Source organism: Octopus bimaculoides, chromosome 13, assembly GCF_046866305.1.
Source record: "Octopus bimaculoides isolate indiv1 chromosome 13, ASM4686630v1, whole genome shotgun sequence".
NCBI lineage: Eukaryota > Metazoa > Mollusca > Cephalopoda > Octopoda > Octopodidae > Octopus > Octopus bimaculoides.
The window spans coordinates 55179991-55201109 of NC_142940.1; the positions used below are offsets into that span (position 1 = coordinate 55179991).

The 21119-nt window shown below is 38.1% G+C and overlaps 1 protein-coding gene across 18 annotated transcripts in view; it reads right to left on the bottom strand.

Annotated features, from left to right (window-relative positions):
- Positions 1–21119, bottom strand: part of LOC106867546 (proton channel OtopLc) — a 271069-nt gene that overhangs the window by 96477 nt on the left and 153473 nt on the right. The window contains exon 1 of one of the 18 annotated variants that reach the window (XM_089361824.1): positions 19982–20640. The exons of 14 other annotated variants lie outside the window; for them this stretch is intronic. In XM_089361824.1, coding sequence (XP_089217950.1) covers positions 19982–20049 — 68 coding nt within the window. In that variant the 5' untranslated portion in view covers positions 20050–20640. Of the gene's footprint in view, positions 1–19981; positions 20641–21119 lie in introns of those variants that run through there. 3 more of the 18 variants (XM_014912450.3, XM_089361827.1, XM_089361826.1) reach the window with 3 other exon arrangements.

The window sequence follows — 21119 nt, forward strand, 5'->3', positions numbered from 1 at the left end:
TGATGATGATGATGTAGGTGCAGCAGTCGCTGTAATATACAAGGTGTGTGTATATCTGTACGTGTACGTGTGTGTATGTGTCTATACACGCACACACACATACAAATATATATGTCTGTGTGCGTGTGTGTCTGTGTATGTGTGTGTGAGGATGTGTATGTTTGTGTGGATGTGTGTGTGTGGGTGTATGCATGCTTTTGTGCGTGTGTGCCTGTGTACGTATGTGTGTGCGTGTGTGAGGATGTGATTGTGTGCGTGCGTATATGTGTGTGTGTGACAGTGTATGTATGAAGGTGCGCGTGTGGAGGCATGTGTGTGAGTGTGTGAGGGCGTGTGTATGCGTGCGTAAGCGTACGTGCGTGTGTGAGAGAGAGAGAGAGAGAAGGAAAGAGAGGAAGAGAAAGAGAGGGAGAGAAAGAGATGGAGAGAAACAGAGATAGATAGAGACAGAAAGAGAGAAAGAGAGAGATAGGAATAGAAAGAGAGATAGAGAAAGTAAGCCTCTGTGTGTGTGTATGTGTGTGTATGTGTGTGTGTGTGTTTATCGATTGCCGTTTACTGTAAGCAGAACATCTTTCTATCAAAGACAACTGCATTTGGTATTCAGCAACACTTTAGGTGCCAGAAACGGTGTCTGTGTTCATGAGATTGTCTACGTATATATGTGTGAGCGTATATATATATATAATGTATGTGTGTGTGTGCGTGTATGTGTAACTGCGTATGTATATATTTCTAGTCACAAACGCCTACACAGTCACCAACGTTCAGTCGTGTTCACCGACAAACATATACGTACACATAGGCTTCATACAAACAGGCACACACACAAACACGCACGCACGCACACACAAACACACATGCACGCAGACACACACATATACATGTACACACAGGAATCAATGAGTCATTGCATGGTTGGTACTTTGTAGTTCTTAGCCAAAGACTCATCTTTAAGACAAAAAAAAAAAGGTATTTCTGATCAGATTATGCCAACTGACCCTGTTGTTCAGTGTGAGCCGCGCCGCCACAATCGAACACACGTTACATACACGAGGACGGGAACCACTGTCTCTCCTGTAACTGCTACTACTACTGAAACCATCACCATCATTACTACTACCACCTCCACCCGACCCCCACCACCACTACGTACCGCCACCACGATCGCTACAATCATGACCAATACTATTACAACCACCACCATCAGTAGCACCAGAACCACCACCACCACCACCACAACAACAGCTGCTGCTGCTCCTGCTGCTACTACTACTACTACTACTACTACTACTACTACTACTACTACTACTACTACACACAAACATTTTAGACTTCATCTAAAGATCGTCTGACCGATTAGCAAGAATCCTCTGACTGATGCTGACATACTACAACCATAAACCCGCATATACCTGCTGTGTCCTCTCTTGTTTCATCCTCTACAGATACTACATCAGCTCCTGCTCTTCTACGCTAGTAAACTGCGTACCGTCTGATGCGACCACCTTGCTACCTGACCATCTTTATAATATCTCAGCCTCTAACAAAATACTTCGCCCAATTCTTCCTTCGGCAGAAGCTACTCCTTACCCTTCTAAAGGAATTCCAGTTAAAAGTCCACCACACCAGCCTCACTAATTTGGAACGTCCCGTATCGATCCTTCGTGTTCACTTTAGATCTGTTGGTTCTCAGCCATTTCTTACCTATGGACCCCTTTGATCCCTGTTTTATTCGGATGAACCCTCCGAGCCATTTGATGTTCAAAAAAAGGTCCATTATATTTTCATAATTAAATATTACTAGAAATTGTATAAAAAAACATTGTTAAAACATTTGGTGTATTGTAGAAATACACATCAGAGAAACCGGAAAACCGGCACTATACTCCTAAAGGAGTAATGTAGATTGACCAATAAATGTCAAGTGTATGGAATTGCATTGTCCTGATGTTGACCTTTGTTTGTCTCTTTGTATTTTTCAGTATCCATTTTCAGTGTTGGACATATGTCTGGTAAACATACAAGAGACATACTTTATGATTAGTTGGTCGGTGTATTCACCGCATTATCTTGAACACTCGAAACTCCGCTTTGAAGATATCCAGATATCAAGAGGAGTATTTACCTGTAGCATGTTACCCAATGTTTGAAACTGGGGTTGGTGTTTGTGTCTAGGATTAAGAAGCCCAATGTGAGAGACTGGTCTGGTGTTTGCCCTTGTGGTATGTGCTCCAATGTTTGAGGCTGGACTAGCGTTAGTGTCTGGGGAATGTAACTCAACGTGTTCGCATCCGGGATATTGTAATCCAATATTTGAGGCCGGGCAGATGTTTGATTCTTGTGGTATGTGCTCCAATGTATGAAGCTGAGTTTGTGTCATGTTAGTGGCATGTGCCCTAGTGTCTGAGGCTGCTAATGTACAGGAAAACGCTTCATAGTTCTAGTGATGCATCTCAAGAAACAATAACAATTAGTCAGTCAGCAACTAGATATCGTAACAAGTACGTAAAAGACACTACACAAATTACGATGTTGTTCATAATAAGAGATGTCATAACTTAGACACCAATCCTTAGATTTATAGAAGGAGAGAACAGAATAATACCGTATGACGTTCAAAAAATGTTTTAAGGTTTCAAGTCAGTGTTTCTCAACCGGGGTCCATATAAGTTTTTTTGGGATCTACACAGCAAAATAGTAAATTGGAGATCCACAATAGTATTTTAAGGGCCCCAGAAAAAATTTTGCTTTAGATGTATGTAGTTGTATGTATTGCAGGAAACAGCTGGGTTTCTTTCTCAAACATTTGAACCAACACTGTGTGGAAAACAAAATAGGAATTTTGCAAGAAGTTTCTATAAAATTAGTTTTTAAACATCGAATGGCTGTGGTGGGTGGATTCCACCAGAATAAAATAGTAATCAAAGGAGTCCATAACTTAAAAAATGGTTGAGAACTCCTGCTTTAAGTGTAATCACATGGTTTTAAAGCTCTTTGTGATCCCAATTAGCTACGAGCTTGTCTTATCGATCTATACGACTCGACTACGTTTTCTATATATATATTACAGAGAGATGGAAAATTCCTCAAAATTCTACATTTCGTAACTGGTGTACGTACGACACATGATGGTCTTATTTCGCAGAGTGAAACTAACAATGCTGAAGTCTTTTATAGATTCTATTTTAAGAACTTTCCTCTGGCATTCTTTGCCAAATTACTTTGAAGTAGAGAAATAGCTTATGCTTTTTCATCTTCTAATCCTTTTACTTCTATTCTTCTTATTGTCTAATAATAATAATAATAATAATAATAATAATAATAATAATACGAGTATTTTTTTAATTTTTATTTTGTTTTCTCATTCTTGTAGTAATTCTGAAAGTGCAGAAATGTAATTTCAGAAATACCCAGACAGTGTCATGTATCTGCTTGTGTGTGTGTATGTGTGTGTGTGCATGTTTCCGTGCATGTGCACCTGTATGAATGTGTATGTATGTGTGTATATATGTGTGTGTGTGTGTGTGTGTGTTTATGTATGTATGTATGTTTGTATATATACTGTTATTGTTGAACTAATGTAGCCAGCCTAGCCAGCCGGACGTGAAACCAACGGTTTGTTATTGCTGAAGAATACATCTGCGTAATATCAGGCAATTGGAATACTGGATTCCAAAGGCAAGAGCAGCAATGTAATATTATTAATGTAGCATTAGGTAAGACAATTAAGTCATGGCCTTAACAATAGCAACTGGCTGAAACCTCTTTCAGGTAAACTTTCTATCCTCCACTGGAGATGGAACATCGTCGCAATATAAAGTAACAAATGTTAATAAATAACAGAGTTTAATAGATTGTGGCAGTTTCACTCACAAAGCTTTGATACACCTGAAGCTATAGTAAAACGATGCCGCGTAATAAGATCGAAACCGGGATCTCATGATTGTGACCTGAACTTAACTCGGTCAAACTTGCGCCCCCACACATGTATACACGTAAATAATTAATCACAAATGCACATAAACAGAAATATACATAGGAAAATACATAGTAACATATATATACACATAAATAGATACACACATATTCACATAAATACACACATGTATATACACCTATACATTTATACAAGGTGTTCAAAAAGTCTCTCCGCATTGAATTTTTTTTCCATCCTGCCTCTCCAAGATGTATTTCAAAACATGTAAAGTCAACTTATGTATTTAAAATGAAGGACGACACTTTCAATACCTCTTATAAAGTTTTTAAAGTTTTGTAAGGTCAAATATATTCTTTCGTAGTCTTATATCATCTTATAATATTTATTTTGCAAGAGAATGCTTACTGCGGAGAGACCTTTTGAACACCCTGTACATCGTTTTATACACGAATATCTCAACACTACCATGACTTATCTACGCGTTGGAATGACCTCTACAAATAATATCTTTACTCTTCTTGGAGGTTGATCATTATTTTTCCAAGACATTTTGTCAGCTCAAATATGAAACGAAATACCTCGACTCTGAATGAAACCTGTTCCAGAAAACTTAGCTTTTAAGTATCGCATCATAACTTATGCAGTCTTTCCTCTCGAGGAGAGTTCACGCCAGAATTCCTTTTCTTTCCCTTTTTTTTTCTCTTTTTCTTAGAAGAACATTTACTTTTGACAGTCGAAGCATTGGCAGAGAAGACTGCTCGTTCCATGGATAATCAGCTACATCTTCTCCACCCACTGATACGCGTACACAAGCATACATAAACACACATGCTTAGACACGTGTGAACACCTTCTGGCAAAAGAACAAACGCACACATTTATGTATATATCTCCTACTGTAATTAAAAGAATTTACTTTCTGCGTAGGATTCCTGTTTTTCAACGCATGTGCTCAATTACACTGACATAATATCTATCCAAATCCATCAAACGGTGCCAGATTCATTTTTCGAAACAAGACATAATTGAATGCAATTCCAAGAATATATGTCAAAATCGCAATGCAGATTAATTAGTATATATTATTACCATTCTTTTACTTATTTGAATTGTCACTATTATTATATTTCAGTCGGCGAGCTGGCAGAGTCGTTAGCACGCCGGACAAAATGCTTACCGGTATTTCGTCCGTCTTTACGTTCTGAGTCCAAATTCCTTTCAACTCTGCCTGTCAACCTTTCGGAATCGATAAAATAAGTACCAGTGGAACACTGGAGTTAATGTAATTGACTAACCAGTCTCCTGAAATTGCTGACGTTGTGCTAAAATTTGAAGTCAGTATTATTACATACACCCCCCCCCCCCCCTCATTTTATAGATATATTATAATTTTATTCTATGAAAAGCTTAACTTCTCCAACGTTAGCAATCACCCATTAAGCGCATTTGTTCTTATGACAATCATTTTTGATTCAATATATGTTACAGTTCACTTCTCAATCGATAATTATCAATGAACAATGAAAATCATTAACATTTGTTTCTTATAAAGTAATGGTTTCATTCACCAGACGTTTCCTGTCTTTATCACTTTCAATTTCAACAATTTTCACTCAAACCACAGACGTTGATCGACAGGGGTACTCAAAGTCATAGACCTGCTAGAAATAGCAACCAAATCTACACACATTGCCTTCATTAGTTTTCGTTAATACAACTCCAGCTACATTTGGTTTTCAGCTAGTTCTTTTTTTATATTTTTCAACAACTTCATTTTAACAATTTCGTTCAGTTTAAACACTGTTCGAAATAATAACACCTTTATGTTATATATTTCAAAAAATATCCCTCTTTACCGAATTTATAGAAATTTATTAAAAGCAGATTTTATTATTTTCGATTTTCCTTTACTCGTATTTTCCACTTCCATTTATTTTCATTCACATACGTAGGCATAATGCTGTGGTATTTTAGATTAAATAATTAGATTAGCGTTATTCAACGCTAGGATCCGTGTGTATATTCTCTGCTATTATGTGTGTATTAATCATACAGTTGGTATGTATTAAATATAGTATTGATATAAGATATTAACTAGTGATGTGTAAAACACACAATTCAGTCTTGTTTATTTATATTCATATCTCAGCTATTATATATATATATATATATATACACACACACCTATTGACGCTCAGAATCGCGAATACAATTTTTTATATTTAGTAATGTGATGAAATTACGCTCACTCACAGACACACGTAGGCACACACCCTCACACACGTACGCACACACATCCTCACACACAAGAAGAAGAAGAAGAAGAAGAAGAAGAAGAAGAAGAAGAATAAGAAGAAGAAGAAGAAGAAGAACCGGAATGAGTATATGTGTGAGTGGCGTTTGAGACAAAGCAGATTCTATGGGAATTTTCGACAGACGTTTGCTATTTGGAGAGTTCAAGATTAGAGATAGTGGATCATAAAACATGTAGTTTGAGGGTTTGCCGCAATCCCTCAGCAGAAAAAAAGGGAAGCGAAATCCCACGTTGGTGGACCAAGAATAGAATTCTAAATACGTCTTGGGGCAGATGTCTTGGCCGACGTGGGGAAGTCAGAAAGTAGTAATACTAATGAGAACAGATTGTAATGGAAAAGTGACAAAATATATTCTCGCTCGTATATCCATCTTATCCTTTACTTATTTCAGTCATTTGGAATGCGGCCATGCTGGGGTTCCGACTCGAAGGATTTCGTCTAATAGATTGATTCCAATACATTTTTGTTAAAGTTTGGTACTTATTCTATCAGTTTCTTTTGTCGAAACGCCAGGCGATCCGAAACGCAAGCCATCCGACACCGGTTGCCAAGCGGTGTTGGTGAGGACATACACAAACACATATACATATGGAGAGATATGTCTGTCTGTATGTCCATCTGTGCATTTCGTGTGAGTGCGTATGTGTGTGTGTATGTGTGTGTATGTATATATATATATATATATATATATATATATATATATATATATATATATATATACACAATATGAACTAATTACACATAGATATGTATATATATAAGATATTACAGACGAAAGCACACATAACCTCTCAGGTAAGACATGAAAGATGATTCACGAGTCGACTAGGTTTTCAGTGATGATGCCATTTGATTCCCATCTGAGTCATTTCTCATTTCTAAATTAAATGTGGACGATAATATATATATATATATATATATATATATATATATATATATATATATACATACACATAATAAATATATATTCATATGTACAAACGATTATATATAGGCATGCATATGTACACATTTTTGCATGCATATATATGTACATACATCTGCAGGTTTATAGCCGTTCCTGTTTTCATATGCATTCATTCATATATCGAGTTTCTCTTTATGTATCATATATACACACGAGTAAATAAAACTGTACAATCATGTCTATTTGTGTGTGTGTGTGTCTATAGGAGTGGTACTGGGCGTGTGTTTATGTGCCAGTGTTTGTCTCTGTCTGTGTGTAGTTTGTTTTAAGTGGGACTGAGCAAAGTGGAAGGAAAGGTAGCGTGCAGACGAAAACGGAATCTGTGAATTGAGTGACGCTAGGAATTAATATAACAGGTAAATCAAAGAGCTCATTATAGACACACACACGCACACACGTGTGTATGTGTATGCATATATATATATATATATATATATATATATGCACACACACATATACTCATATTTATATATATATGCATATATATACATATACATATGCATATATATACGTGCATATATACGTATATATATATATATATATATCTCATCATATATATATATATATATATATATATATATATATATATATATATATATATATATATATACGTATATATATATTTATATTTATACGCATATAAATTATATATATACAGAAAGAGCTCTTTGATTTACCCGTTATATTAATCTTCTGTACACACACACACACACACACACACCTACGCCCGCGCACACTCACAGAAACTCCTAAATATACATACATAATGAACTCTTTGATTTCGCCACTATAATTATATTTATTTATATATATAAATATATATATATATAAATATATACACACACACACACACACACACACGTGTATACACCAGTTCGTGCTCCCACCCCACCCACGCCGCCTCTTTCAATCATCTCTTCATACCCACCCACCCGCTCCCTAGTAAACGCTGTCTCCATTTAATGTGATGCAAACATCTGAGCAATGTACTTTATGCCGCTCATCACAAACCATTTATAGAAACTGGCATCTTCTTGCCTTGTTATTGTTATTGTTGTCGTTGTTGTTGTTATGTGGTCCACGTGCTGGCAGTGTTTACTGTGGTGGTGGTAGTGGTGGCGGTGGTGTTGATGGCTGAAGGCGGGTTTTGAGGCCATGGTACTTGTTGAGATGGTGTTGCTGATGATGACGATGGTGATGATGTTAGTGATAATTGTGTTGGTGATGTCTTTGGTGGGGATGGTCGTGGTGGTAGTGGTGGGGATAGTCGTAGTGGTAGTGGTGGTGATGGGTGTACCGGTGGTAGGGACAGTCGTTTATGTAAATTGGTGATGGTAGTGGTCGTATTAGTGGTAGCGATGTCTGTGGTGGCGTTTCCGGGTTCAATTCCACTGCGTAGCACCTTGGGCAAGTGTCTTCTACTATAGCCTCGGGCCAACCAAAGCCTTGTGAGTGTATTTGGTAGACGGAAACTGAAAGAAGCCCGTTCTATACACACATATATTCACACACATACATACTTATACATATATTGACAGAAAGAGGGAAGCTAATTCGCTGGTGTAAAGGTAACACCGTTAGTCGCGTTAACAAAGGAGTGTGGGTTCGAGTGCCACGCGGATAGGAAAGCCTTCTTTTTTTCTCTTATATGCCCCGTTATTAAACTATTTTCCTTAGTCATTGCATGGTGATCGCCATAAATTTTAAGCTTATATAAAAATACCATTATTGCAAAATACGGCGCCGTATGACAAAACCATTCGCACTGAAAGCATATATATACATACAAACATACATACATACATATATATGTGTGTGTGTATACACACACACACATATATACCGCCGCTTGACAACCGGTGTTGGTGTTTGCGTCCCTATAAAATAGCGGTTCGACAAAAGAGACCGATAGAGTAAATACTCGGCTTCAAAGAAAAAATTAAGTGCTGGAGTGGATTCGTTAGACTAAAATTCCAGCATGGTCGTAATCTAATGACTGGAAACAAGTGAAAAATAACATTTCAGAGCTTCTGTTCCCACAATATTTGTAGTTCATGTATTGAACGCGTTCTGTTGAAAGAACGAATAAATGGACGAAATACAAAAAAGAATGTGTTGGAATAAATGTAAAATGCGTCCATTATACCATTCACCCCTTTAAACAGTATTATTACACATGCGTATGATATGCGTATCTATGGGGGCATAACAGGCGTACATGTTCATGCATACATGTGTATATAAATATATACATACAAGTAGGATACAATGATATGTTATATAATATATGTATATGGAACAATGCCTGTTCACTCTATCTCGTATTAAGATTATTCTACACACACACAAACATACACATTTATACGCACACATACACACAGATAGATCGTATATATGATATATATAATATTTATATAATATATATTTGTGTTTATGTGTATATATATATATGTGTGTGTATGTGTGTGTGTGTGTGCACGCGCGTGTATGAATATATAATATATATATATGTATATATATATATATATATATATATATATATATATATATATATATATATATATATATATATATATATATATATATATACAACACAGAATATAGCTTATAATAATAATAATAATAATAAGAAGAAGAAGAAGAAGAAGAATGATAATAATAGTAATAATAATAAAAAGCTGAAATTTTATCGATTGCTAATAATTTAATTGTTCCCTATTTTAATTGTTTCAATCGATAAAAACATTATCTTTTATATAATTGCGTAATTAATATAAATATTTAATTTAAATGTGATGGGTTACCAACCAACATCATCGGGAGAAAATATTGAAATATAGAAATTAGAACACTGGTATTTTGCATTCATCTGAGGAACCCTATTTTTACTAAGGCGAATCGTATGCTGTTGATATCATAAGAATTTAAAAACTTCGGTAGAACGTGAAATAATTCGTTTTTATTTTTTGAACGGTGTAACTCGAAGCAGGTAAAGCTATAATAGCAGTCTTGGCCGGTTTCTATCCAAAGTGTTTTTAAACCCAATATTTACACGCTAGTATTAATAGCTTTATCTGCTTCGAGTTTCACCATCCCCCCACTCCAAGAAGTTATTTCATGGATAATTCATGGATAGAGAAATTCGAAGGAACACTTTGGTCCACGTGGAACGCTAATTGAACAACGAAGCGATCTGTAGATGTCAATTGTTAGACTGGTTATATATGTATCATGAGTCTGCTGGATTAGGATTTACCTAGGGCTAAACGACTACGGCAAGAAATTTGGACGCCCCTGTGCACACATGCAAAGAGATCTACATGCATGTACGCACAAACTTACACACATTCACAGAGAACCGACATACGCACCAACAATCACATTTATTCTACACACATAGAAACACGAAACCACACACAGATGCACACATACATAAACTCTACCCATGCTTACATATATGCATAAACACACGTGCACACACAGAAATTTACACACGCACTAACACATGTCTACAGGCACACACTTCCAAATATAACTACCTCATACACACACACATTTATGCATACACATATAAACACCTCTTTACGCATTGTTCATCAACTGAGATGTGAGAAGGTGAGATGAAGTTAGCAAAACGACAATGTAAAGGTACATGAGAAACGTTAAATATATCTGGAAAAGATGGTGTGTATTCTATTGAATCTCAACGGACCGGTTTCGATTCCCGGCTCCCATAATTTCATTTCTCTCTTACACCGCTAATGCGCATGGGAAATGTATGAGCGCTGCTATATATCGGTTCCTCATCTGTTTAATATAAGGTCTTTGTAAAACGGAAATGATATTTTTGTCATAAAGAAATTAAAATTAAATTTCCTCAAAGGAAAATTATTTGAAAGAGAAAAAAAATGTTGAAAAGCAGAATAAAGTGGTTTTAACTTGTTGAATCCCCGAAAGATTTTTTTTTATCTCTTTAATCGATAATCCAATTACGATTGAGATTAAAGTGTTGAATTGATGGGGGATTCAAGAATCCTGCTATATTTTAACTTCCCTTCTCCAGCAACGGCTTTGTTAAACTGGCTTTGGGTTTTTTTTACTTGTGAAATTGAGGAAGTATGTGTGGAGGGAGACGGAAAGATATTGTGGAGGGGCGGGGCAGAGGAAGGTGGAATATGACGTTGAGGGTAGAGACGTAGAATAAGGGTAGATGTAGGGGTAACGAATTATGAGGCAGGTGTAGAGAGACATGATGTAGGGTGTGTAGAGAGGTATGATGTAAGGATAAGGAGGCTTAGTCGGAGGCGTAGAGAAACAAATGAAGGAGAGAAAGAAATAGTGTAGAATAGAGCGATTTAATGGAGAGGTAGTGACGTAGGGATAGACAGATATGATGTTGGTGTAACGCAGTGATTCTCAACTTGGGTCCATATGGCACTTGGGGTTCCATATAAGATTTTGTTGTTAAAATTAATGGGCAATAAACTGGTTATATTTCTACAATACACAAAATATTTAAGCATTCTTTAATGCAATTCCTAATAATATTTAATCACAGAAAGGCGGCGAGCAGGCAGAATCGTTAGCACGCCGGGCGAAATGCTTACGGTATTTCGTCTGTCTTTACGTTCTGAGTTCAAATTCCGCTGAGGTCGACTTTGCCTTTCATCCTTTCGGGGTCGATAAATCAAGTACCAGTTACGCACTGGAGTCGATGTAATCGACTTAAGTCCTTTGTCTGTCCTTGTTTGTCCCCTCTATGTTTAGCCCCTTGTGGGCAATAAAGAAATAAGAAACGTTAGCACGCCGGGCGAAATGCTTAACGGTATTTCGTCTGTCTTTACGTTCTGAGTTCAAATTCTACCGAGGTCGACTTTGCCTTTCATCCTTTCGAGGTCGATAAATTAAGTACCAGTTACGTATTGGGGTCGTCTAATCGACTGGCCCCCTCCCGCCAAATTTCGGGCCTTGTGCCTAGAGTAGAAAAGAATATTTAATCACAGAAATGTAACAGGAATTTTTAGATATCGAATGGTTACGAGGGTTCCCCTCCCCTGAGTAAAACGGGAATCAAAGGGGTCTATAGGCAAAAAATGGTTGAGAACTACTGGTGATAGTAAAGAGATATGGTACTGAAGAATAGAGAGCTGGATCAGATTCGATCTTCTTTGTAGCCTTACTTGATACCATTCAATTCCATACGTGTCACTAAAGCCTATGAACATGAAGATCACAACATCACCTTTTCCCTATCGTAAACTACCCACCCTTTGTATCTTCTCAATAAAGAAACAAGGAATGAGTTTATTTGACTGAAGTACACAGCTTTAAGAATGATGCAGTATTTAGCCCTGTATCTCTAGTTACTGGGTTCAAAATCTGTTGGGGGCAGAAGAGTAATAGGCAACCTGAGGCCTGAAGGACTTTCTGAATAGCCCGCCTAACGAAATACTATCTTGAAAATGTTTTAGTAGTGCGGCCCGCCTGTTGATAAGCTGCATCTCATGCGACTCGCTTCTCGGTAAAAATTGCTTATACCTGGGGTAAAGCATAGTTTAAATTTCTTGCAGAGTCGGGTGGAATAAATAAGTAGCAGAATTAAACAGGGTTTCATTATCCTTGTAGTTAATTAAATGGGACTAATTATTTACCAAGCATTCCACCCCACATTCCCAGTGTATTCCTCAAATATTCCTCTTTAGGGGGTTCAACATACCCCGGTGAGATTTGATGTAATCAAGTGCAACACTAAAAAACATAACGGCCCCGTGTACCTTTTACCCCGTGTACTCTTAGGTAGGGGCCTACATGTAAGAGTCTATACCAGAGGTTCTCAAACTTTTTGGGCCACCGCCTCCCTCATAACCACATAATATCCTCAGTGCCCAACCATATTTTTATATTTAAATTACTATTTTATATTTTATATTTATATATACTATTTTATATTTTATATTTATATATACTATTTTATATTTTATATTTATATATACTATTTTATATTTATGTATACTATGAATCATTTGATATTTGATATAATATTATATAACTTGTATCCAATACTATAATATCATAATAAATTCATAGCGTCCACTGCTTTCTTCCCAATACTTCCTTTTCTCTCCTCACCCCCGGACTCCCCACCTGGACTCTCTCAATGCTCACCAGGGGGCGGTAGCGCCCACTTTGAGAACCTATGGTCTTTACGAAGGGCTTTATACGTAGGGTTCAACACCGATCAAAGTCCTTTCTTCCCTCCTCCATCTCCAGTCAACCAATATTTCACATCATAATAACATAACGACTCCGAAGATGGTTAAGTAATTACTTTAATTAAATAGGAACGAGTTTGGATTAGTTGTTATTGTCGTTGGTGCCGCTAGTGTCGCTGGTGGTGGTAATGGTTGTGTTTATAGTTGTGGTTGTGGTGATGGTGGTGCGATGGTAGTTGTGACCGTGACGATGGAGATAGTAGTAGTAGTAGTAGTAGTAGTGGTGGTGGTGGTGGTGGTGGTGGTAATGGTAGAGGTAGTAGCAGTGGTAGTGGTGGTAATGGTAGCAGTGGTAGTAGTGATGATGTTGGTAGTCATGGTGATGACTGGAATGGTGGAGGCGCAAATGATAGTGATAAATCTAGTGATGGCAGTAGTGGTGGCCAGATAGTAGTAGTAGTAGTAGTAGTAGTAGTAGTAGTAGTGGTGGTAAGAATGATGGTGATGAAAGTAGTGGAGATGGTGTTGGTGGTGGTGGTGGTGGTGGTGGTAATGGTGGCGGTGGCAGCGATGGCGTTACAGGTTGTGACAGTACTGGGGCTGTTAGCGGTGTTGATGGTATTGGTGGTGGTAGTGGTGGTGGTGGTGGCGATGGAAATGCAGTTCCTGACCATCTAAGGGCAGGAGGTGATAAACATATGAAAATAATTCAGTTATTAATGAGTTCCTCGAATGTTTATTTTAGGGAATGAGTGTTGGCAAGAAGGGACAAATGTTGCCGGGGTGTCTACAGTACATCAATACATCTACACATCTCTCTCTCTCTCTCTCTCTCTCTCTCTCTCTCTCTCTCTCTCTCTCTCTCTCTCATATATATATATATATATATATATATATATATATATATATATATATATATATATATATATATATATATATATATATATATATGCATACACACCCATCCGCACGAGCACAGTTCTCTCTCTCTCTCTCTCTCTCTCTCTCTCTCTCTCTTTCACTCTAGCCATGGCTGTGTGGTAAAGAAGCTCGCTTTGTATCCGTGCAGTTTGGGGTCCAGTTCCACTGCGCGGTACCTTGGGCAAGTGTGTTCTACTACAGCCCCCTCCACTCCCAGACAGTTTTTGCCGAACCGCCAAGTCACAGGGACGTAAACACACCACCATCGGTTGTCAAGCGATGGTGGAGGGGGACAAACAGACGCATACACACACATTCATACATATATATATATATATATATATATATATATATATATATATATATATATATATATATATATATACCACGGGCTTCTTTCAGTTTCCGTCTACCAAATCCACTCACAAGGTCTTGGTCGGCTCGAGGCTATAGTAGTATATATGTCTATGTATATATATATATATATACATAGACATATATATCTACACATATTCAGAAAGATATACGTGTGTACTTGTTTATGAGTGCGCGCGCGCGTGTTTGTGTTCGTATGTGTGTGTGTGTGTGTGTTTGTGTTTGTATGTGTGTGTTCTTGTGCGTGTAATGTGTGTATGTGTGTTTGTGTTTGTAAACTGTCTCTTCTGCTCTGTCGGTGTTTACAAACCTTGACATTAGCCTGATAGAAGAGACTGTTTTGGTTGTAGTCGTTGCTATTGTAGAGCCTTTTCTTGCTATCGCTGTTGGTATTTTTGTATTGCAGCAGCAGCAGCAGCAACCGCAGCAGCGGCAACAGCAGGAGAAGCAGTTATTGTTGTTGAACAGTCTAGTTTGTTCCCGAGCCAACTGTGCCTCTGTGTTAAGACCTCCCTACACCGCGGTAGCTACGTATTGTATTTGTGGGGTCCCAGCTTTAAAAGTGATATTCCTTCTGTCAAAGAGCTAAGGCAACAGAGTACACGCTATCCAAAATCTAACCACTACCACCACCACCACTACAACGATAGCGACAACACTACGGACTTCTTACATGACTGTTCGGTCTGCTTTTAATAGCAGCCAAATCTGCCTCAAATCATATTACTTTCAAGGCCAGTAAGTTCGGGGTGTGGATGGGCGCAAGTCGATTACATCGACCTTCCCAGTGTTCAACTGGTATCTATTTTGTCGTCCCAGAAAGGATGAAAAGTAAAATCGGCCTCGGCAGAATTTGAACTCAGGTTCATTTTGCTCTGAATGCAAAAGATTCGGCCAGCTCTCAATCGTTTCTTCAAATCATATTGACCAGCAATTTTATCGACCCCAGAGCTCAACTCGTACTTATTTTATGGACTCCGTAAAGATGAAAGGCAAAGTCGGTCTCGGCGGAATTTGAACTCAGAACATAGAGAACGGGCAAGATGCCGCTAAGCATTTTTCCCGGGGTGCTAGCAACTCTGCCAGCTCGCCGCTTTGTCCCCCCAATCACGTTCCAAACATTTTCGGTGTTCATCTTGAAAACAAAAGTTTGGCCTAAGATACTTCCAGTATTTTAACGCGAGACAAACATTGCTATTCTTTTTATTTTTGTTTCAGTCATTTGACTGCGGCCATTCTGGAGCACCGCGTTTAGTCGAACAAATCGACCCCAGGACTTATTCTTTGTAAGCCTAGTAGTTATTCTATCGGTCTCTTTTGCTGAACCGCTAAGTTACGGAGCCGTAAACACACCAGCATCGGTTGTCAAGCGGTGGCGGGGGCGGGCACATATATACAAACACACACAGACACAGACACAGACACACACACACACACACACACACACACACACACACATATAGACGAGCTTCTTTCAGTTTCCGTCTACCAAATCCACTCACAAGGCTTTGGTTGGCCTGAGGCTATAATAGAAGACACTTGCCCAAGGTGCTACGCAGTGGGACTGAACGCGGAAACATGTGGTTGGTAAGCAAGCTACTTACCACTCCTGCGCTTATATAAACAAAAAACAAAACAAAACAAAAGCAAAGCAACAAACGCCCTAACAAAATTCCTCCTACATTAAAAATCTAAAAGAAATTGGGGTAAATGAGATAACAGCGAAAAACAGCCCAAAACAGCTGATCAGTTATAAAATATTGTCAGTTGTCTTACATGGATGGTTTCTCGTGAATTGGTGGAAATTAGAACGTTTGATTGGCGAAAGATAAATATGTTTGTAATTTCCTATTTATAAATATCTATTTTTATTGTGTGTGTGAGTATATATATATATATATATATATATATATATATATATATATATATATATATATATATATATATATATATATATATATATATATATATATGTACTTTCTTTGTAATTTGTAATATAGCAAAACATCAAAAGATATACCGCGGTTTCTTTTAATCACATACTTTGAGTGTGTGTGTGTGTGTGTGTGTGTATAGATTTATTTCTTTATTGTTCACAGGGGGTTAAACATAGAGGGGGACAAACAAGGACGGGTAAAGTGATTAAGTCGATTACATCGACCCCAGTGCATAACAGGTACTAATCGACCCCTAAAGGATGAAAGGCAAAGTCGACCTCGGCGGAATTTCGATTCAGAACGTAAAGACAGACGAAATACAGCTAAGCATTTCGCCTGGCATGCTAACGTTTCTTATTTCTTTATTGCCCTCAAGGGGCTAAACATAGAAGGGACAAACAAGGACAGACAAAGGGATTAAGTCGATTACATCGACTCCAGTGCGTAACTGGTACTTAATTTATCGGCGTGTTAACGTTTCTGCCAGCTCGCCGCTCTAATATTAATATTTATTCATACATAAATGCATGAACACACACACACACACACATACACACACACACACACACACACAAATATATACGCACGTACAAGTCCATGTAAATGCGTGCACCTGTATGACTTCCGTGTGTATACACAGACACACACATACACACACTCACACACGCACACACACATTGCAAATACTTTTGCAAATATTGGTCTCATGTTATTGACCTATTAATCTCTTAATATTTATTAGTATTAAAAAGCGGCGGGTTGGCAGAAACGTTAGCACACCGGACGAAATGCTTAGCGGCATTTGGTTCGTATTTACGCTCTGAATTCAAATTCCGCCGAGGTCGACTTTGCCTTTCATCCTTTCGGGGTCGATTAGTACCAGTTACGCACTGAGGTCGATGTAATCGACTTAATCCCTTTGCCTGTCCTTGTTTGTCTCCACTATGTTTAGCCCCCTGTGGACAATAAAAAATAAATCTATACATACACACATACTCAAAGTATGTCATTAAAAGAAACCGCGGTACATCTTTTGATGTTTTACTATATTGCAACATACAAAGAAAGTACATATACATATATATACACACACACACACACACACACACACACAATAAAAATAGATATTTATAAATAGGAAATTACAAACATATTTATCTTTCGCCAATCAAACGTCGATCTAATTCGACTGACCCCCTCCCCCAAAATTTCGGGCCTTGTGCCTAGAGAAGAAAAGAATGTTCTGAGTTCAAGTTCCACCGAGGTCGACTTTGCCTTTCATCCTTTCGGGGTCGATAAATCAAGTACCTGTTGAGCACTGGGGGTCAATGTAATCGACTTATGCCTTCTCCTGAAATTGCTGGCCTTGTGCAAAATTCTTGAAACCAATACGAATTAGTGTTAAATTTGGCAAAGCTTATCACGAGTTCAAATTCCGCCAAGGTTCGATAAAGTAAAACACCAATCAAATACTAGGTTTGGTGGTGTCATCTAACTCCTTAAAATTTCTGACCTTGCGCCTAAATTAGAAGACCTTACGATCATCTTTGTCATCATCATCATCATCATCACTGTCGGCGTTGGCATTGTCATTGTCGTCAATGTCGCCACCACCATGACCACCACATCGAAACTGAAAGGATGGGTCGAGGAAAGGATGATGATAATGATGATGATGATGATGATGAAGATGATAATAATAATTATTATTTTTATCATCATCATCATCATCATCATCATCATCATCATCATCATCATCATCATCATCATCACTATTATTATTATTATTATTATTATTATTATTATTATTATTATTATTATTATTATTATCAAGGCAGTGAGGGGGCAGAATCGTTAGCACAGTGAACGAAATGCTTAGCGGTATTTGGTTCGGATTTACGCTCTAAGTTCAAATTCCATCGAGGTCGACTTTGCTTTTCATCCTGTTGAGGTCGATAAATCAAGTACCAGTAAAACACAGGGGTCGATGTAATCGATTACCCCCGCCCCCCAAATTTCAGGCTTTGTGCCTATAATAGATTTATTATCATTATTATTATTATTATTATTATTATTATTATTATTAGTGCAGTAGGACCAGTGGTTGGTAGAATCGGTCGGGACTCGAGAGAACGTGTGTTGCGGTATCTAGTTGCGTAACCTTTTTTTTTTCTTCGAGGTTCAAATCCCCCCGGTGATCGATTATGCCTTACATCCTTCCGAAATCGATAATATATCTATCTATCTATCTATCTATCTATCTATCTATCTATCTATCTATCTATCTAGATATATATATAAATACGTCAACACCAGCCCTTTCCCGGAAAATGTTTGATGTGGCTGTGCGGTAAGAAGTTTCCTTCCCAACCACATGTTTCAGAGTTCAGTCCCACCGAGTGGCACCTTGGGTAAGTGTCTTCTACTAAGGCTTTGGCACGACAAAAGCTTTGTGAGTGGATTTGGTAAACAGAAACTAAAAAGAAGCCCATCGTGTGTATGTGTCTGTGTATGTCTCCTTCCACCGCTTGACAACTGGTATTGATGTGTTCAATTCCCCGTAAATTAGCGGTTCGGCAACAGAGTTCGATAGAATAAGTACTAAGCTTCAAATAAATAAACAAATAATAAATAAAAATGAGATAAAATAAAAAAATATTAGGCACAGAAGTGGCTGTGTGGTAAGTAGCTTGCTTACCAGCCACATGGTTCCGGGTTCAGTCCCACTGCGTGGCACCTTGGGCAAGTATCTTCTACTATAGCCTCAGGCCGACCAAAGCCTTGTGAGTGGATTTGGTAGAGAGAAACTGAAAGTAGACCGTCGTATATATGTGTGTGTGTGTGTGTGTGTGTGTGTGTGTGTGTGTGTGTGAGTCTGTCCCCTCCCTCCAACATCGCTTAACAACCGATGCTGGTGTGTTTACGTCCCCTCAAATTAGCAGTTCGGCAAAAGGGACCGATAGAAAAAGTACTAGGCTTACAAAGAATAAGTCCTGGGGTCGATTTGTTCGACTAAAGGCGGTGCTCCAGCATGGCCGCAGTCAAATGACTGAAACAAGTAAAAGAATAAAAGAAAAGAAAGTACTGGGTCAATTCGTTCGACTAAAAACCCTTCAAGTTTGTGACCCCTCCTACCAGCATGGGCCGCAGTTTAATGAATAAAACAAGCTAAAGAAAGAAGATTGTTGATTTATTGTCGTTGTGTTATTGTCAATGTTATTATTATTATTGTTGTTGTTATTGTTAAAAGTTTGTGTCTTTTTTTTTTTTTTGCTGATTGAATACACTCAGAAAATATGGCAAATTTCTCTTACTTCTGTTTACCGAAAGTCGATCCGAACGGTAGCACCATGTTTCTTGGTGGCGTGGAATCATCATGCATGATTGATCGAAGACTCGTCGTCGTCTCTCTCTTTCTATATATATATATACGTATTTGTATGTCCCTGACTCCGAGTAGACTGTCCTGTTTCGTTTAAAGACTTCAGATTAGATAAGATAAAATAATCCTTTCCTCCGTGTCTCGCGTACGATGAGGAAATAAACGTTAAGGTGAGAGGCATTTGGTGATGTAGGAAAAGTAAAGAGGCTGGCGGGGATTGGGGGTGCGAGAGAGGCTGTGGGAGTGATGGTGGTAGGGGTGGTGGTGGTGGTATTGGTGATTGGTGGTGTTGGTGATGATGGTGGTGGTGGTGGTGGTGCCGCCAAGAGTTAAGTAGTTGGCAACATGTATGGGAGTGTAAGTTACTACAAGTACCAGTGAGTGTATGTGTGTGTATGTGTGTGTGTGTGCGCGTACGTGCACATCTGGTCATGTGCGTGTACAACAGTCCACATGTATGTGTGCGTGTGTGTGTGTGAGAGAGAGAGACAGAAAGCGAGTGGAGAAAATATGTGTGTATGTGTGTGTACGTGTGTGTGTGTGTGCGTGCGTGCGTGCAGGAGTATCTTGTGTTGCACCCCGGTGGAAGTTAGTAGTTCAAGAACAGCTGTTTCTTTATATATATATATATATATATATATATATATATATATATGTGTGTATGTATATATATATATTCATTTATTTATGTGTGTGTATGTGTGTGTGTGTATGTATGTATGTATGTATGTATGTCATATATATATATATATATGTATGCATTAATATATGTATATATATACACGCACACACACACATGCACACACATATGCATGCATATACTACACACACACACACACACACACAGAGAAACGCAAGTACAAAACTTTCTTCAAATGGCTGTGAAACTTCTTCACTAGACTCCCCTTATACCTACACCCCTCACTCACTCTCTGTCTTTGTCTCTCTCTCTCTCTCTCTCTCTCTCTCTCTCTCTCTCTCACTAAATGCTACTCACACAACTCTTTACTGTGCCCCCACCCTCACTTTCACCTACAATGACATATACACAAACTAATTTACGGTCCATT